General features: G+C 40.8%; 1 protein-coding gene across 2 annotated transcripts in view; it reads left to right on the plus strand.

Moving 5' to 3' along the window:
• Positions 1 to 19521, plus strand: part of cltca (clathrin, heavy chain a (Hc)) — a 34923-nt gene that overhangs the window by 10115 nt on the left and 5287 nt on the right. For both annotated transcript variants that reach the window (XM_085469415.1, XM_085469416.1), the window contains exons 2-21: positions 1956 to 2163; positions 6394 to 6662; positions 6817 to 6978; positions 7060 to 7173; positions 7670 to 7843; positions 9669 to 9866; positions 9963 to 10163; positions 10797 to 10949; positions 11103 to 11225; positions 15023 to 15160; positions 15252 to 15416; positions 15535 to 15715; positions 16182 to 16345; positions 17450 to 17575; positions 17662 to 17804; positions 18141 to 18375; positions 18485 to 18607; positions 18690 to 18835; positions 18913 to 19096; positions 19187 to 19379. In XM_085469415.1, coding sequence (XP_085325541.1) covers positions 1956 to 2163; positions 6394 to 6662; positions 6817 to 6978; positions 7060 to 7173; positions 7670 to 7843; positions 9669 to 9866; positions 9963 to 10163; positions 10797 to 10949; positions 11103 to 11225; positions 15023 to 15160; positions 15252 to 15416; positions 15535 to 15715; positions 16182 to 16345; positions 17450 to 17575; positions 17662 to 17804; positions 18141 to 18375; positions 18485 to 18607; positions 18690 to 18835; positions 18913 to 19096; positions 19187 to 19379 — 3400 coding nt within the window. The remainder of the gene's footprint in view (positions 1 to 1955; positions 2164 to 6393; positions 6663 to 6816; positions 6979 to 7059; positions 7174 to 7669; positions 7844 to 9668; positions 9867 to 9962; positions 10164 to 10796; positions 10950 to 11102; positions 11226 to 15022; positions 15161 to 15251; positions 15417 to 15534; positions 15716 to 16181; positions 16346 to 17449; positions 17576 to 17661; positions 17805 to 18140; positions 18376 to 18484; positions 18608 to 18689; positions 18836 to 18912; positions 19097 to 19186; positions 19380 to 19521) is intronic.

Consider the following 19521-nt stretch of genomic DNA (forward strand, 5'->3'; position numbering starts at 1 on the left):
GGCAACGATAAGAGGCATGGAAGCTGCAGTGACGTTACTGTATGATGTCACCTCTCCACTGTTCAAAAAAAATGTTCAGATCAGTTTTCAGTTCTTTCCTCATAGCTTGTAGTAAGACTTGTTCTGTACAGTTGTTTGCTCTGTCATTGAGAGGGAACCAGGTTACACACTGTGTGGTTGGGGCAGGGTTGTGGAGAGGGTGTGTCCTGTCATTGATAAAAGGTCTCTTTCGTTGAGCAGTTTTCAGAACTGTGAGTGTGTTTGCTGATTAGAATTGAACTAGGCAAAATTTTTAGAAGGGGGTCACATTTTTATCTCAAGAGTCTTAAAAATGAACATTTGCCAACAAAGATGGGAGTGATCCAATATGCTTTAACCCCCCCCCCCCCCCCCTCCAACATAAAACATTTCAGGACTACAAGTGAATGTGTAAAATTTTATGGCTGGTTAATTTAAGCAGGCAGTAATAGATTGTGCACCTTTAACACACAGATTAAGATTTATTAAGCGTCATTATAAGTATAGTAACAGCTGTCTACTGAAAAGACAAAAGATATTTATGTCATTTGCACCCACGGATTTATTTTGAATAAAATGAGAAAGCATTGTAACATTTCTGAGGCCATTTTTCCTGAAAGCAAAGCATTATACAACCATTACCAGCTTTATTCACATTACTGCAATAGGATATATGTTTATTTTTTGTAAATGATTGCTGCGCATGATATAGCAGTTATGTCTGATCAAAGATGCAAATACTTGGCCATAAATAAAAATGTATATACACGGTAACGGTCTTGGGTTTAAACACAAAACCATGTTCTAAATAGTTGTGATTATTCAGCAGTTGTACAACTGTGGTATATTACTCATTGACAGCCAAAAATTGGAGGAAGTTGCAACAGCAAAACATGGTGCATGGGATGGTTTTTGTAGTTTCATTTCCTTTAAATTTACGTTATACCAGTGTTGGCTGCATGTGGTTGATAATTGCCTTTTTCTTATTTTTCATGTTGAGTATTATTCGTATAGTTAAGCAATGAAAACTGCTTCTTCTTGATACTCTCGCTCAGAGCTGGCTTTGCCCATTGCTCCTCTGACTGTCCTCAGCAAGCACTGCTGTGTCAGGGTTTGTGTAAGGCAGGCAGGATACCCTGTTTCCAGCCTTTGTCAGTAAGCAGATCTGCAGAACTTGCTGGTGTTACATGCGGCAAATTGTTTCACACACAGCCTGAGGCTTTATTTTTATGCAGGTTAATTTTTTCACGTGTCCTGTCTCTCTCTTCATGGAACACCTACAAGTAATTGAAGCTAAAGCTAAGGCGTGCTCTAATGTACTTGAGTTTCCCTCAGGGATTCAAATTGGTGTTAATTTAGGTAAAACTTGGACAAAATAAAGCACCAGTGGTTGTCTATATGACGTGACAGAATCCTCTTCATGCACTGATATTGGTATATATTGTTGGCAAACCAGCTCCTGTGAAACATAATAATTTCTGAGATGTCAGACTGTGAATAGTTCCTGTTAGTCAGACTAAAGAGACACTTGAGTGTTATGTAATGATGTTGCAGTTTCCTCTTTGGCCCATACTTTGAGAACTTGGCTGTGCATTAGCTCTCCACCCAGGCCAGGCAATAACTGTTACATCCAGTACAAAACTACATGTGTCCAAAGAACTGCTGCCTAGCTCCAGTATGGCAAACTCATCCGCTCTCTGTGGTAGTGCACAGTAGCTGAGTTTAAAGTCCCAACATTCTTAGTGGACCCTGTTGTTTGGTCAACTCCTGGCATTAATTTGACTATAGATTTGTCAAAGGCTTAGGTTGAAATTGTGACAGGAACAATGTGACGTATTGTTTCCCAAGATGATCTTCATATTTACCTAACGAACCTTTTGCTGCCCAGTTCTGTTCAGGCTCACATGGTTCTGCTTTTTTCCCCTTGTTTCTTTTAGCTCCAAAACTTAGGGATCAATCCGGCCAACATAGGCTTCAGCACCCTAACCATGGAGTCTGATAAGTTCATCTGTGTGCGTGAGAAGGTGGGTGAGCAGACTCAGGTGGTGATCATCGACTTGGCCGACCCCAACACACCTATCCGCAGGCCCATCTCAGCTGACAGCGCCATCATGAATCCAGCCAGCAAGGTCATTGCACTTAAAGGTATGGCAGTCTATTTACATTTCAAAGGCTGCATGTCTCTGAGTGCAGTGCATTACCACAGAGAGAGGGAAATGTGTTAAATCCTGTGTGTTAAATATCAGGGTTTAACACAAACGTTAACTAACCACTTGTAAGGGACTTACAGCATTTCATTAGGACATGTTTTTCTTCTATATAGCAACATGTTATCCATTTAAAATTTTAAGAATATTATGAATTATTTTCACTTATTTATGTCCATACACATCCAGCTACTTTAGTTTTCCATTGTGGATTAGTTTTTAATGGCCAACATGTATGTTTTTGTTTTTTTTCTTCCTCAAAACATTTGTCCTGTAAATACTCAGAATGGGATATTTTTTATTCTTTTTGTCCAGCATCCATGATTGCTTTGACTTTTTTGTTGTTTTTGTTTTTGTCTTCTCTTATTTTTTTTTTCCTTTACTGCTTTCTTATGTGTTTGCAGACGGTGAGTTGAAATTTAACTACTTCATTGTGGAAGTAAAATCCTGTTTAAAGCAACATTTATAAGCTGAATATCCATTTGAAGCATAGAGACTACTGTAGAGTTTGTTTGCTCTTAGAGCCTCAGCACTAATGGGCTAGGTTTAAGTATTCTTTACACACATGTTTAACCAAGTTTTAGTGCATTCTTGAAATTCAGCCAATATTCTGTAAACAGGATTTAGCTTTCACAGTTTTACGGCTTGCTGGCATTTCATCATTTTTGTTTTATGTACAAGTGATTTAGAACTTGTTGCAAGTGTGATAATACTGTGGGTAAAATGATTTCATTTTAATTTGCATTTCTTGGTTTCCGTTTGAAATTCATGTCCTCTTCCATCTGTGTTATGTTGTAATTAACTTTCTTCATTTGTCTCAAAGCTATGCTTAATAATTTTTATTAATTGTTCGCTGTAATAAGAACTAAATATTACAGTTTGTTACAAGACCAGAGAGCACAGGAATTTATCTTGTAATCTGTGCGAGAAGTCTAATGCCACCTGTCATCAGCACTGACTTTACTTCACATGGTCCTAATGGGACATTACTCTGTCACGTGTAGTGCCTGATGAGGATTGAATTGGGTCACAACATAGAATGAAGAGTAATCTGTAAGGCTTGCTTGTCAGGGTGTGGAAATGATAAAATTATACTCATAAGTTTACTGTGGTAGCTTATCCAAGAGCTCAGAAACCTTGAGTATCCTCATGTGTTTAGTCCATGAGCTTACTTATGCACCTTTTTAAAGATTTTGTGAGCAAAGCAATTTTGGTTTTTTTGGGGGGGGCAAAGCTTTGTCCCTGTGTTCTCAGTGATATTATGTCACGACTTGGTCATTTCACACACATGCTGCAGCCCTGGTTTTGTTCAGGTTCATGCCTGATGGAGATGCTTGTAAGAATGTGAGTGTCTCACTCACTAAGCTTAGACAGCTGCCTGCGCCCATATCATGAAACAGGTACTTGTTTGGTGATTGCACAATGAGCATGTGGGTGTTTTGGGTCCTGCCTCTTGCTCACTCAGGTCCAGCCAATAGTCTTGTCTAAATAAAGTGAATTTCCAGTAGGGATAACATGTATGACTCAGATTTTCTCCTGTTGTGTTGCATGTGTGATGGTGCACCTGTGGACAATGTGTCAACATGAGTCCCTCCACATTGCCCACTATTCATGTGTGGAAAAAAACACACGGTATCAGTGATTTATTTATTGAGGGAACTGGTGTCCGTTTTTTAAGGCAGTTCATAAAAATGCTTAAAAAAAGCACCTTATCACAGCAAACAGGAGCTATATATGTACAGGAACAGGAAGCACAACAGTATAGAATAGAATTCAACTTTATTGTCATTGCACATGCACAGGTACAGGGCAACGAAATGCAGTTTGCATCCATCCAGAAGTGCTTTAGTGATATAGATATATTACAATATATAGCAATATATATTAGCAATAATATAGATATGTGAGTGTATATATAGAGCGCAGCAGATGCAAACTGTTGCCTTGTATTTTTGCAGTGTAAGGCCAGTGTAGCTCTTTCTTGTTCAGTCCCATAGTGAAGATGCTTAGTTGACCTCGTCTTGTGACACAGTTTGAGCGTTAACTCCTCCATGTAACCTAAGGTTGACCACAAAACACACACGTACACACACACCGCCAGACGCTAATCATGATTGAATTTCAAATATTGCATGCTCTTTGAAATTTGGCTGCTACTGCTGCAAGTGGTCCATTTACCAATCTGCTTATTGTACTTTGGCTTAGTAATGGCAAAATAATCTTCACGGTTTGGCTGATGCATTGGTCTTCGCTTTTCTGACACAAGGTAAAAAGTGAAGAAGTCACACTGCTTCTTAGTAAAGCTTTAGCTTCTCAAATTAACCCCAACTAATAATACAGAAAATGCAGGTGAGTGAACTTTCTTCTAATTGTTTCAAATATGTTTGAAACATTCCAAATATTTATTATTTTTAGCACACTATTTAATATTCACAACACCGTACTCACTAGTCTGTGTCCTCTAATCTAGAATGACTTGTACTAAGAAAGAGGTAGGCATGTATCGAACCATTCGGTGACAGTCGGCACCTCTAATCCTTCATTAATTTTGTCACACGTGGAAAATGACCTTTCTCAATAATTGTATTCATGTTGATAATTCTTCATGCAGTCAGTGGCAGTAAGCAGAAGTGTTTTTATTGGCTTCCTACATTGATGCACCATTTGGTTTAAATTATGAATTTGTATGCACTTAAGTTCACGTTGAGCCTATCGCACCTTTTGTATTCTGGAAATAAATTCACATTAGGGCTGCTCAATTAATCGAATTTTAATCACGATTACGATCTGGGCTTTCAACGATCATTAAAAATGACTGAGCCGATTATTAGCCCCTCCCTCATTTATCGGCGACACCTTAAAGGCCGGTCCGTGAAAATATTGTCGGGCATAAACCGGTCCGTGGCGCAAAAAAGGTTGGAGACCGCTGATTAAGAGGACCCGAGGGAAGCTCGGAAAGCTAAGCAGAAGTTATTTGGAGAGTGACTGCCGTTGGTTGAAAAGAGAGTTTAAAAAAAAAAAACTTCAGTGGTGTTGCACACTATTTTATATTATTTTTTTAAAGTCATTGTTAACCCTTTAAAGCCGGTCAGAGCAGCACGCTCCGTTTTGCGTAACTATTTTTAAATCCCTGTAGAACCTGAACCGTGTAAGCTAGCGCAATAATTTGTTTTGCATATGAAACCGGAGGAGTTGTACTTACATCTGATGCCATCAGCTTGTCCTCGGTCACGGTTTCGTTCCACATAAAGCTTTGCAAAAATTGCATAAAAAGCGCTTGCAGGAACAAAAACATAATATTCCAGAAACAGGCTTTGCCGTTCCTATCAGCTGTTCGTAACACTTCCCACAGTGAAATGATGCACCTGCTGTTTTCTTTGCAAATTTGCATCATAGGATTGTTTTTTGTTTTTCCTGCAGTATATAAAAATTGCTGTATCTCCAAAATAAAACTATGAAGACACTCAAAATAAATTTCCTGTTGTTGTAAACTATTTTTTGCAACTTTATTGTATTTAAAGTTTTGAGGGATAAACCTCTTAAATTTCTCCAAGTAGAAATATATGTAAACAAAACAAAAGCGATTTTCAATTTTTTTTGTAGTTTATTGCACTTTTTTGCAATTTATGTAATTACTATGGACTTAATGCATACATATTATTAAAATATGGGCTATAACAGTTGTATTGATGTATAGCAACTTGAAATGCTCCCACAAATGGCACTACAGCATGTAAAAAAATAATATAAGCTCTGGTGGACTTGGTTCTATAGTAGGTCTTAAAGGGTTAAATAAATATCGTCAAATAATCGTGATCTCAATTTCAGTGAAAATAATCGTGATTATCATTTTTGCCATAATCGAGCAGCCCTAATTCACATTCTCCTTTTTTTTTTTTTTTCTCTCACTACACTTCATATGACAAAAATTGCAAAATGCAGCTTGTTCGATGTTTTTCATCTTATCAGTTGTGGCATTGTTGCTTGATGACCTCTGTGCCATCAAAACAACATTTCAAATTTCTTGTCTCTTTAAAAAAGAAATGGTGTGCTTCTTTTCCTATGGGAGGTTTTTGTGTGCGTCTCTCTGTGTGCACGGACTCGCTCTTATCGTGAGCTATAACATTCTCCTGTGGCCTGGTTCCTGCCCTGTTTCTCCCCCTTGTAGCTGCCAAAACTCTTCAGATCTTTAACATTGAGATGAAGAGCAAGATGAAGGCGCACACCATGACCGACGATGTTACCTTTTGGAAGTGGATCTCTCTTAACACAGTTGCACTTGTGACTGACAATGCCGTCTACCATTGGAGCATGGAGGGTGACTCACAGCCCGTGAAAGTCTTTGACCGGCACTCTAGCCTGGCAGGCTGCCAGATCATCAACTACCGCACTGATGCCAAGCAGAAGTGGCTCCTGCTCATCGGCATCTCAGCTCAGGTAGTTTGTTCTGCATGTGTTCTGGTTTAACAAAAAACAAAGCCAAGGTTTGTAATCTATGGTCGAAGCATGTCAGTCACAAGGAATATGCGGTCATAATTACCTTATGCATGTTTATATCTTTCATTCTGGGGGGGTTTGTTTTTTCTTTCAGCAAAATCGAGTGGTGGGAGCCATGCAGCTGTACTCTGTTGAGAGAAAAGTTTCTCAGCCCATTGAAGGCCATGCTGCCAGCTTCGCCCAGTTTAAGATAGAAGGGAATGCAGAAGAGTCAACTCTGTTCTGCTTTGCTGTCAGAGGCCAGGCTGGAGGGAAGGTGACTGGTTTTTACAAACATAATTGTGAAAAGTGATTTCTCTCGTATGGTTTTGTTACAAATGTTTTGTCCTCATCATAGTTGCACATCATTGAAGTGGGAACCCCACCAACTGGTAACCAGCCATTTCCTAAGAAAGCAGTGGATGTCTTCTTCCCTCCAGAAGCCCAGAATGACTTCCCTGTAGCCATGCAGGTATGTTTGTGTGACATCAGTAGCATGAAAGGTAGTACTAGGTTGGCAAAACTGCAGTTTATCAGTGTTTTAAAAGACCAGTTTGGCTGATGTGTGGTGATGTTTTTGTTTTTTAATTGTTCATAATTTCTTTTACTGACAAGGAAATCTCTGTTAGAATAACTTTATAGAGCGCCAAATCACAATAACAGTTGTCTCCAGGTGCTTAACCACCAGACCACTTGTCCACCAAATAGTGATGTACAACAAACATCAGCCACTATGGTTGCTAAATGTCATCTTATTTGCTGGTAGGCCCATATTTTTCATCATGGCTGGTCATCCGTGTATCTTACACACATGAAACCCACACTTTCAAAAGCAAGTCTCTGATTTCTGTAGACGTCCCTGACCTCTCACTGAACTCAGAAATACACTTTGAGTAGGTACTGTTTTGGTGATGTTTCAGATAGCAATGCACAGCTTTATGTAACATCACTAAATTGGTTTTTGACAGATAAGCTCAAAGCACAATGTGGTTTTCCTGATTACCAAATATGGCTACATCCATCTCTATGACTTGGAGACTGGCACCTGCATCTACATGAACCGCATCAGTGGAGAGACCATCTTTGTCACCGCTCCACATGAGGCCACCTCAGGCATCATTGGGGTCAACAGGAAGGGGCAGGTAAGAATGTCACGATGTGCTAATTCTAACTGCTCATGGAAATTAAAGTGATGCCTGGAGTTGCTGTCTTGTTCATGTCGAAACGGAACGTGCAACCGTATATTTTCCACTCAGTTTCCTAAAAATCTGTATATAATATATCATAACATCTTAATTTATAGTTCAATTTTACTATTTAAATCTTGTTTCATCTCTAGTCCTAGTAATATCCAGCAAATATGACGCTGGGCAACAACAAACATCAGCTGACAGCAGCATCTCTTTGTTTGTCTGTCATCAGGCAGGTTCACTTTGCCAGGAGTCATTATAAATAATCCAAGGTGTAGTGTTTCACAAACAGAAAGCAGCGACTGTTGCGTCTTACTGCTTTTCTGAAGCAGAACCAGAGAAGAGAACTGGATACAGCTAGCTGATGAATAATGATCCAGCCAGGCCACACACCACATGAATAATTGAGCGCAGAGAGGAAAGCTGATCTCAGACTGTGACAGATCTCACAGTCTGCCAGAGCAGTGTGTGTGTGTGTGCGCGTGAGTGTACTTGTGTGTGTGTGTGTGTGTCACAAGCACACAGAGACAGTGATCTGAGAGAGAATAGGCCGCTGTCTGCGCCACTTACTGATTCTGGTTAACTGGGTTGGTTACCAGCAAAATTAGTAATTGGATACTGAGTAATAAATTACTCCAGTGCTATATACTTCCATCAAGTAGCCAGGTGAAAGGAAAATTGGTCTCAACTAGACTAGCAGCATAATGTTCACCGGGGGCGGTTAAATCAACATAACCATATTTTTATGGAAATGTCGGGGAGTAGAAAAACATCATTATTACCTCGTAAACATTTCAGGTGGGAAAACATTACATTATCATACAGTGCTAAGATATTGAGCTCATGAATGTAAAATCAGTGAGTGCATGAGGAGAGTATCCTGGCCTGTCAGTGACATGCATTGATTATAGGTGTAGCACTGAACTGCTGCACAGAAACCCGACAGGGGTGGAGGAGGTAACATGGAGAATTTAAATGACAGAGTACGGGTGGAAAAAGGCCCATGTCCCATCAGCGTGTGATGCAGAGTGGGAAGCACATCCTGGTGCTCTCTGTCAGTGTAGATCCTCTCGGTAGTGTCTGCCTGAAATGAGCTTTGCTATTTGTTCTTGGTGGATCTGTCTCAACTAGGTTTATCACTTGATACTTGATATTTTTTTCCTAGCATTTAGGAACAAAATGTTAGGCCACCCTGGGCTTAGTGTGCAGGCTGGTCTCCCTCATGATAGTAATTATCGGACTTTAATATCAGCCTCTACAAGCGTACTCTCCTCTGGACACATGTAGTGCACACTGAGCAGAACACAGGATGAACACTAGGAAACCTTTTGTTAAACTCCTTTTCCTTCTTTTTTGTTTATTTTGATGTATTTACATTTCCACATTACTTCCATTTAGTCCAGTAACATTATAGTAAGTGATCCTGCTTGAGTAGTTGCCAGACTTCACACACAAGCCCTGTGTTACACTGAGCCACTAAAATAACATTTGCATTCAGCACCCATATCCCAGTGCTAGACGGAGTTTAATTTCATTGCACATACTTAAATTTAACATCTTGACTACTGATTTATTTATTTTTGGTTACCTGACAAAAGTGTATTGAATCATGCCTCTGTGGTCATAATGTATCTAAGATGAGTTAAAGTACAAAAGACTGTTTTTCCAATCAACGTTTCATTGTGTATTTGACCAAATCTGTGAATCTGTTCCACATGCCTGACATAAACTTCACAGATTGACTTTGACTTTAAAAATGTCTTTTCCTGTGGCACAGGTTCTGTCTGTCTGTGTGGAAGAGGAAAACATCATTCCCTACATCACCAACGTGCTGCAGAATCCAGATCTGGCTCTCCGCTTAGCTGTCCGCAACAACCTCACGGGAGCCGAAGAGCTGTTTGCACGCAAGTTCAACAACCTGTTTGCTGCTGGCAACTACTCCGAGGCCGCCAAGGTTGCTGCTAATGCACCAAAGGTACATTAGTGACTTCCATGGTCTTTTACTGCCCGTTTTGTCTTTTATCATTGCTTTATGGCTTTTCTCATATTCTGCTGACATTTCTTCACTCAGGGCATCCTGCGCACTCCAGATACCATCCGTCGTTTCCAGAGTGTTCCCACTCAGCCTGGCCAAACCTCCCCCTTGCTGCAGTACTTTGGTATCCTGTTAGACCAGGGTCAGCTCAATAAGTTTGAGTCCCTGGAGCTTTGCAGGCCTGTCCTCCAGCAGGGGCGAAAGCAGCTTTTGGAAAAGTGGTTGAAGGAAGACAAGGTACTGTACATCCATCTAAGCGCCAGCTCGCAGGAAGTCGCTCTTCCTGAGCTGCCTGTTATGTTTACACAACTTGCCTGTTATCTTGGATCAAGCAGGATCACGTGATATGCAAGGAATTTAGGAAGTCCCCTTCAGAAACTTTGAATCTACAAATTCTCCATGGTTAAGAAAAAAGTGAATTATGCATTTGAGTTGATTTTCATTCACTTAATATTTGCTATATTTTCTATATCAGTGGAGAACCAATCCCAACAGTTTTAGAGAAGTCCATCAAAGTGTTAATACTATAATCTAGATCAGATCTCTAATCCCTAAACCTAACCAAGGAAGGTAAAAAGAAACTAAAATCCGGCAGAACAGCTTGTGATAAAAGACCGAAACAGCCCGTGAAGGCACACAACAATGTGTCCCGCTGGTAAAGTTTCTGCCTTTCCTCAGCCATCCCTCAAGACTTTATTTGAAGCAGTGCATTGTCAGGGATTGTAACATCTAGTCCTTTTACTGAAACAGTGTTAAGATTTTTTTATTGTCATACATTTATTATTTGCATTTAAACAATGTTTTTTTTTGGTTGTTGTTGTTTTTCATAATTGTCTCTCTTAAACGTCTGATGCTTCTTGTGTATTCCAGTTGGAGTGTTCTGAAGAACTGGGTGACTTGGTGAAGGCGGTGGATCCTACCTTGGCTCTCAGTGTGTACCTGAGGGCCAACGTTCCCAACAAGGTCATTCAGTGCTTTGCAGAGACTGGTCAGTTTCCTAAGATTGTCCTGTACGCCAAAAAGGTATGTCTAAGATTGCATTTGGCCATTACTTTTAATTATCTGTACTCTGGATTTTATTTATTTTTTAATCTAGTTTAATGAAATTGGTTCTGACCATTAAGTGGAGTGGAGAGAGCTTGTTGGTTATTGTAGCATTTTCTTTCTTTGTTCCAGGTCGGCTACACACCAGACTGGATCTTTCTGCTCAGGAATGTGATGCGGATCAATCCAGAACAGGGCCTGCAGTTCGCACAGATGCTAGTCCAAGATGAAGAGCCACTGGCTGACATTACACAGGTAGGATATGAAGGATATGTAGTGATGCAGTATGTTTTTATTTTTGATACAGTAGTCCAACAGTTATTTTATTTTGAAATTGTGTTATGTGACCTTGAGGTCACTTAATTATCACTTTCTCTGTGATTAACAAGTCAGCCTGAAATTGTCCCAGAATGTAAACAAATAGAATTTTTAAGTGCAGAATGAGTTTACAGCTACAATGCAGACTTTATTTGCAGTAGGCATGGCTGCAAACCGTATATGTGTGAAGTTAGAGAAGCATGTGCTTTCTTAAGTGAGTGAATGAATAAAACACGCTTAATGTTGTTTTCATGTTTATTTGTCAAGTACTTGGTAACAAATAAACAACTGACCAATACAAAGGACAATAGTCGTTGTTGTGCTCTGGAGCCTCCGTGATCTCAGTGTTAGGGGCACATTAAGCGGTTCTCTGGCTGCCGCAGGTTCTGGTCAGTGTTTCTCTAGCTAGCCTCAGAGCAACAAGGACTGCTGTCACCAGCTGCAGTTCAAGAAGGTGGAGTTAGCTGTATTTGGCCACAGAACCAGAGCCTCTCTGGGATGGCCTGAGAAAGACATTGAGGACCACTACAACAACAACCCGGCCACACAGCAAGGAGTGCAGGACAAGAAGGGTAGCTGGGTAGCATTAGCTGAACTTTCAAAATAAAGGCACGGGTGTTTCAGTAGTAAATTGAAAAGGATGTCATCATTCTGTTAGGCAGAAATGACAACTTAAAAAAAAAAAAAATACTATTTGGTGTTTATTATTGTGTCATATACTTATGCCTGCCTACTTCAGTGTGGAAAACACTGAATAAGTTTATTGAGCATAAGTATTAGAGATGGCACGACACCACTTTTATGATATCGGTATTGGACATAAAAATTTGGATATCTGCCGATACCGATATGACTCTGATATATTGTATTTTTTAATCAATAAAACTGTTTTTTTTTTAAAAAATATTTTGTTCATACTCAAGTTTAAAAAAACCCACTAAAGCTATTCTGTTATACCTGTATGCAAAAAATACACTGCACCCAAAATATTTCATAGTTCAGCAATAATGAGCAAATAAACTTAAACCTGCTCTATCCTCCCTATTCTGGTATTTTAAAGAGTATTTAGCAGAAATATTAAGCAACCAAACTAATAGGGTTGCAAACTCCCAGCAAAAATAATAGGAAACCACCCCCCACCCTCCGCCTCGTGATACTTAATCGACGTAATCAACCATAATTTAATGCACGTGTTTAACAATAAAAAGCACAGAAATAAATTATTTTTCTACAATAATTAAATAGATTCAACATCTTTCTTCTACAGAGCTGCAGACTGCACAGATGGTTCCCAAAGGACAAAGTACTATAGCTTACTAGGGTATATTAGACTTAACAGTTACTATATACAGTAATGGACTTCTATATATTTTACATCAGATTAAAACTTTGGGTGTAAGATTCAGATAATTATTTATTAAAAGCTCAACATTTTAAATGAGAATAAGAAAGAAAAGTATGTCTTTGTGCCCCCTTTTCCCTGTTCATGCCCTGCTGGCCCCCCTGGCTAAACTTTGCTAGATCCGCCCCTGCACAGTTAGGTCAGCTGTAGAAAAAGATCCTGGTGTAGAAAGTAATATTAAATACAGTCTAACAACAGCTTATCAAGCTTCAATGTGCTGCTGTTGTTCAGCCGCTGGTTTCCTCTTTCTGGTGCAAAGTGGGCCAAAAACAAACGAGAGACGGCCTCGCGACAGAAAAGCCCATCAGCTGATCATTGATCAGTTTCATGATTGAAGGAGAGGGAGAGAGAGGCAGTCGCTCCATATATCGGGAATGCTTTACAAACATTCAGAGATGAACTTACACACTTGCTTTCTTCTCTCTGGGATACCTTCCTCTGAGATGAAATGCTGGTTTGGTAGCGAGGCTCTAAATGCTCAACTAGGGCTGGGCGATATATCGAGTTTTTAAAAAATATCGATATATTTTTATACGAGATATAAGATCTGACAATATCTTTTATATCGATATAGTCTATGTTACGTTATAACTATACTTGTGGAGCCGCAGGTTTGCCTCTCTTTCGTCCACTTTTGTCTTTACGCAACGTTACTCGGCCTCGCCTCTCCTTCACTGAACACAACTCCCCCTCCTCCCCCATCGCTTCACCTGCAGGAAGCGACAAGATGAACACGGCAAATCTCTGTTAACGAGTTACTGCGCATCGACCCGTGCGTGGGGCTGGACGCCGTCAACGTGTTAGCTAGCTAACCACGCTAACGAACTAACCACGCTAACGCCATGCAGCCCAGAGGCGCTGCGCGGCCTAAAATCCTTGCATTTTCTCAAAAATTGACAGCGCGCCTTATGTATGAATTCTGGTTGTGTTTGATGGCCGCAAACCGATTTTATGTGGTACACGGCGCTCAGCAATCTGTCAAAAATGTTTTATTACGACTTTGGTAAGCTACGGTGCTGCACCGCTTGATGGATTGTCAGAGCATTACGGCTACCGAGGAGCCTTCGCGGAGTGATACGTACTGTGCTTCAACGTAATATTACCCTACTGTGTATAAGGACCATAAATGGCACCTGTTCAGAGACGTGGTTACGAAGAGGATTTCAAACTCAATGCTGTCAGTCACAGAGTAGAAGTTGGGAACAGAGCAGCTGTGAAATCTGTCTTTGTTACTATGCTCAGCGTCTTTTAGTTTACATTTTGACTGCACAATTGTGAGCTTTTTGTTATGCACAAAAACAACATTGTTTTCTTTTATTTATGGAGCATTATTATTTAATAAATGCTCATAATTTATTTTTGAGTAAATTTTATGTACATCTGCTCTATGTTAATAAAAGTGCCTGTGTGACATCTGGGACACAGCTTTGACTAAGAACTCTCTTTTTGTTCTTACTTTATGGCTTTAAAAAAAAAAAATCGAGATATATATCTTATATCGCCGTCCAGGTAAAAAATATCGAGATATGAATTTTGGGTCATATCGCCCAGCCCTATGCTCAACCAGACCGCCGACAGGTCTCGCACGCCACAGCCGCTCTATCACATGACGTGTACTGGTCCGACGTGCTACGGTTATGAGCTGAGTTACGCCGTGTCGCAAGTTTTGTGAGGTGCTTTTTTGATATTTAATGGATCGGGCTACATTTTTTTTTTATTTCTCTCCGATATCCGATCCAGTAAATTAGGTCAGTATCGGAGCGATACGTAATATTGATCGGTCCATCCCTAATAAGTATATAATATACTAGTTTATAATGGTGGAAAACACTGAACAAGTTTGAGCACACGTTTATGTTTCTAAATCTTGCCTTTCACATGGTATAAAGGAAATTCACCTCTTCCTTTACTTCCTGCCTGTGCATAACCTCCGTGCTGCAAATGTCAACCGCTGACACAGCTCGTGTTCCTAAAGTGCAACAGAGCAGCTGATAGGAACACAAATCATTGCATCACAGGCAGGCTTTTTTTTTTTTTTTTTTTTAAACAGTTACTGTATTCAGACAACTTTCACTTGTCATTGCAACTTGTCTAAAAGCTTTAGAGAACTGTGTGGGCTGCATTCCTCACATTTAATCCTTTAAGTGGTGCCGAACATTAGACTGCTGACAAGAATGTTGGGTTTATATCAAAGGTGAAAGCTGCAGTAAATAAGTGCTACCATATTTGATACAAACAGGCCTTTTTTGTTGTTTTTTTTAATACTTCTCAGCTGTACAAGTGTAGTCTAATTTTTGGTTTATTTCTTACCTGTGGTTCTGTTTTTGTCCAGATTGTGGATGTGTTTATGGAGTACAACCTGATTCAGCAGTGCACATCATTCCTTCTGGATGCCCTGAAAAACAACAGACCCTCAGAAGGACCTCTCCAGACTCGCCTGCTGGAGATGAACCTCATGCATGCACCACAGGTAGACCAATATGCACACACTTGAAAGAATGAAATGAATCCATTTGTTAAGCATGAATCACTGTTTTCTAATGATTCGTCTCATGGTGTAGGTTGCTGATGCAATCCTGGGCAACCAGATGTTCACCAACTATGATCGTGCCCACATTGCCCAGCTGTGTGAGAAAGCTGGACTCCTGCAAAGAGCACTCGAGCACTACACTGACCTGTATGACATCAAGCGTGCTGTGGTGCACACACACCTGCTCAACCCAGAGGTAGGCTTCACTTACCTACACAGTCAAAGTGTTTTCCCATCTGGCAAATGTGTCATTGCTTGCTGTAGATTGTACAGCCTCTGAATTAACTTTTTTTCCCCCCCCACACAACCTCCAGTGGTTGGTGAACTACTTTGGCTCATTGTCAGTGGAAGATTCTCTGGAGTGCCTCAGGGCCATGCTCTCAGCTAACATCCGCCAGAACCTGCAGATCTGCGTCCAGGTGGCGTCCAAGTACCATGAACAGCTCACCACACAGGCTCTCACTGAACTCTTTGAGTCCTTCAAGAGCTTTGAAGGTGAGACATAAAAATTCATTCTTAACATTCTTTATTATATCAGTAATCCATAATCCAGCCAATACAAATAGCTCACTTGTACCTACTGCTCAACATGGTTTTTAGGGTTTTCCATTAGATGGTAGTACCTGCTACCAGGTACTTCTTTAATACCTACTTGACCGGGGTTCCAAGCAATCTGAATGTGTGACGTCAGCAGACTACATGCCACTGCTTGGCTAGTCAGTGGCATTACACAATGAGTCATGAAAGCATCTCCTTCACCAACATCAAAATTGCCCTTTTTGAAACCCAGTAATAAGGGACAAGCATTTTAGATGGTACTCGATTATCAGGGAAAACGAGACGATCTGAGTAGGTACTAATAGGTAAACTAATTGGGGAAGAACAATATTTTAATGTCAGCAATGTCCCTATCCACATGGATCCCATTTGAAGCTTAATTTTAACTGTGTGTTCCCCTCAGGTTTGTTCTATTTCCTGGGCTCTATTGTAAACTTCAGTCAGGATCCTGAAGTTCACTTCAAATACATCCAAGCTGCCTGCAAGACGGGCCAGATCAAAGAGGTGGAAAGGATCTGCAGAGAGAGCAACTGCTACGATCCTGAGCGTGTCAAGAACTTCCTCAAGGTAGTGACAGGGATGACTGGAGCGATCAAACACTGACACAAGCAGCTTTTATGACTTTGACTCTTTTAATTTTTGTTATTCTTTTACCCTCGCCCGTTATTTCTCAGTTGGTTCCTACTGGTGCTTGTTTGTAACCTGTAACGCTGTCAGAACTTTATCAGTAGTTTTATGAATTTAATGTTGGGTTGATCAAAAGTTTAAACTCTCCTGAAATCTCTATTTTATAATCAGACGTTGCTTACAGTGCATAGTCTGTCTTTATATTTTATAGAAAAGCCAAGCTGCACACATTGACAGTTTACCTGTATTTGTTGCAAATTGTTCAACCAGCAGTCCTGATGGCAGTCAATTATCTTTTGTCCTTTTCCTCTTTTGTCTTTGGAATGGCAGGACATGTATCAGGTAAATCTATTCCTCCCCACAGTGCAGGATTCATTCCCTGCTTTTCTTTCACCCCTTTCCCATTATTTTCAGACACATGATTGAAACTGGGATTTGTATGGAGGCGTATATGTTTATACACCACAGTCCATACACCTGCTGGGGTGTATCTATGTGTAGCCACTGATCTATTAACTTTACGTAGTCGTAGTCATTCATTGGCTCTTGCGTGTGCAGGTAACGGTGACCGTGTTAGGCTCCTTTACTTCACATTTAAACACAGAAAGTGTCGGTTTGTGTTGTGTGTAATCTTGTAAGGAGCTTTTTTTCTAGTGCAGCATGTTGTTGGATAGTCGTGTCAAGATGCACAATCCCAGTTTTGTTTTTTAAATCCTGTGGATGGCAGCAGTGTTTCAGTACTGCTTAGTGAGAACTGGCATCTCTGCTTATTAGTATGAAGGAAGTTTATTGTTCTTTAGTGCGAAACACACACGTTGTTTTCAATAGTTTGACCATCCCTTTAGCCTCCCTAGCTAACAAAGCCAAGACGCTTGATTTTGTTTCTATGTGGTTTTTTAACTGATTAAGTTCTGATACTTTTAAATAACAGACATTTTTTTGGTGATTATAATTATAGAGGGCAGAAACCAAACCAATCTAAACATTCGACTGTGTACAGATTCACTGACTACACTCTCTTCCCCATTACTCTGTGATGCACAGGAAGCCAAACTAACTGACCAGCTCCCACTCATCATCGTCTGTGACCGTTTCGACTTTGTCCACGACCTGGTCCTCTACCTGTACCGCAACAACCTGCAGAAATACATTGAGATCTATGTTCAGAAGGTAAGAGTCAACACAGAGACATTTAGTTTTCAGAGCACGGTTCATTCACAGATCAAGGAGAGATTTATTGTGAAATCTTTGCTTAGGTAAATCCGAGCCGTCTGCCTGTGGTGGTTGGTGGCCTCTTAGATGTGGACTGCTCTGAGGATGTCATCAAGAGTCTGATCCTGGTTGTCAGAGGACAGTTTTCCACGGATGAACTGGTCGCTGAGGTGGAAAAGAGGAACAGGTGCTGCACACATTCAACTTATGTTATTTTCTAAAACATAATGAATTTTTACCTGACACTTATTCTTCAGTGTAATTCAGGGAGCTGTATGGACGTTAATGAGTGAATATCAGGAGGGAAACTGTGATGCAGATGTTTACGGCTTCTTTTGGAGCTGGCTTTTGTCAAATAACTTTTTTTAATCATTTGAAATAAAAATTTATATATACATATATATGATTTATATTTGTATAATTGTATTACTCATCGTTTACAGCTTACTGAAACTAGATTTGACCCAAGCGTCAAAGCTGTATACGTAGCCAGGGATAGTTCTGACGTCCGCTGTCCTTGCAGGCTGAAGCTGCTCCTGCCCTGGCTCGAGTCTCGTATCCATGAAGGCTGTGAAGAGCCAGCAACCCACAATGCTCTGGCCAAGATCTACATTGACAGCAACAACAACCCTGAACGCTTCCTGAGGGAAAACCCTTACTATGACAGCCGTGTGGTGGGAAAGTACTGTGAGAAGAGAGACCCCCATTTGGCATGTGTAGCTTATGAGAGAGGACAGTGTGACCAGGAGCTGATCAATGTGAGCAAGATGATTTGATGCCACCAGTCCAAGTTTCAGCCAATCCAGTTCTGTTGTTGTGAACTTAACTGTAGCACAAAGCACTGTAATTCTTTCTTTCTTCCATCAGGTCTGCAATGAGAACTCCCTCTTCAAAAGCTTGTCTCGCTACCTTGTACGACGCAGAGACCCTGACCTGTGGGCCAGCGTACTGCTGGAGACCAATCCCTACAGGCGACCACTTATTGATCAGGTACGCACACAAGTTCTGTGGGTTTTTAATCTCCCTGCCCGCCAGCACTGCTTCTCTAAACTTACTTACTTTGTGCTGTCAGGTGGTGCAGACAGCACTGTCAGAAACCCAGGACCCAGAGGAGGTTTCGGTCACAGTCAAGGCTTTCATGACTGCCGACTTGCCCAACGAGCTCATTGAGCTGCTGGAGAAGATTGTGTTGGATAACTCAGTCTTCAGTGAACACAGGTGCTGTAGTGCTGTACTGTTCATCCCGATTATTTTAAAACTGCACAGAAATCCTGATCTTTTTCTTTCTCCCACAGAAATCTGCAGAACCTGTTGATCTTGACGGCCATCAAGGCTGACCGTACTCGAGTGATGGAATATATCAGCAGGCTAGATAACTATGATGCCCCTGACATCGCAAACATTGCCATCAGTAATGAGCTCTTTGAGGAGGCCTTTGCCATCTTTAAAAAGTTTGATGTCAACACCTCTGCTGTGCAGGTCTCTTCTTATTTTCTCGACACTTGGACAAATAATCGTATTACCTGAAGAAGGTTTGATAATACTTCCTGTCTGCCTCCTGCCCCACAGGTGCTGATCGAGCATATTGGCAACTTGGACCGAGCCTATGAGTTTGCAGAGCGCTGCAATGAGCCCGCTGTGTGGAGCCAGCTGGCCAAGGCTCAGCTGCAGAAGGGCCTTGTTAAGGAAGCCATTGATTCCTACATCAAGGCTGATGACCCCTCTGCATACATGGAGGTGGTACAGGCTGCTGATACGAGTGGTACGCAGAATGGTCTCACTAAATTAGAGCAGGTTTTAGTGAAGGCTGTTAGTTGTGTGCTCGTGCCACTTTAATTGAAAGCAATTAATCAATCAATTACATCGACTGTGTTATCGGGTCTTAGATGGCAGCCTGTGCAGTA

The sequence above is a fragment of the Copadichromis virginalis genome, linkage group LG10, assembly GCF_057382275.1.
Source record: "Copadichromis virginalis isolate Kocher_CV1m ecotype Utaka linkage group LG10, C_Virginalis_male_GT1.1, whole genome shotgun sequence".
NCBI classification, from domain to species: Eukaryota; Metazoa; Chordata; class Actinopteri; order Cichliformes; family Cichlidae; genus Copadichromis; species Copadichromis virginalis.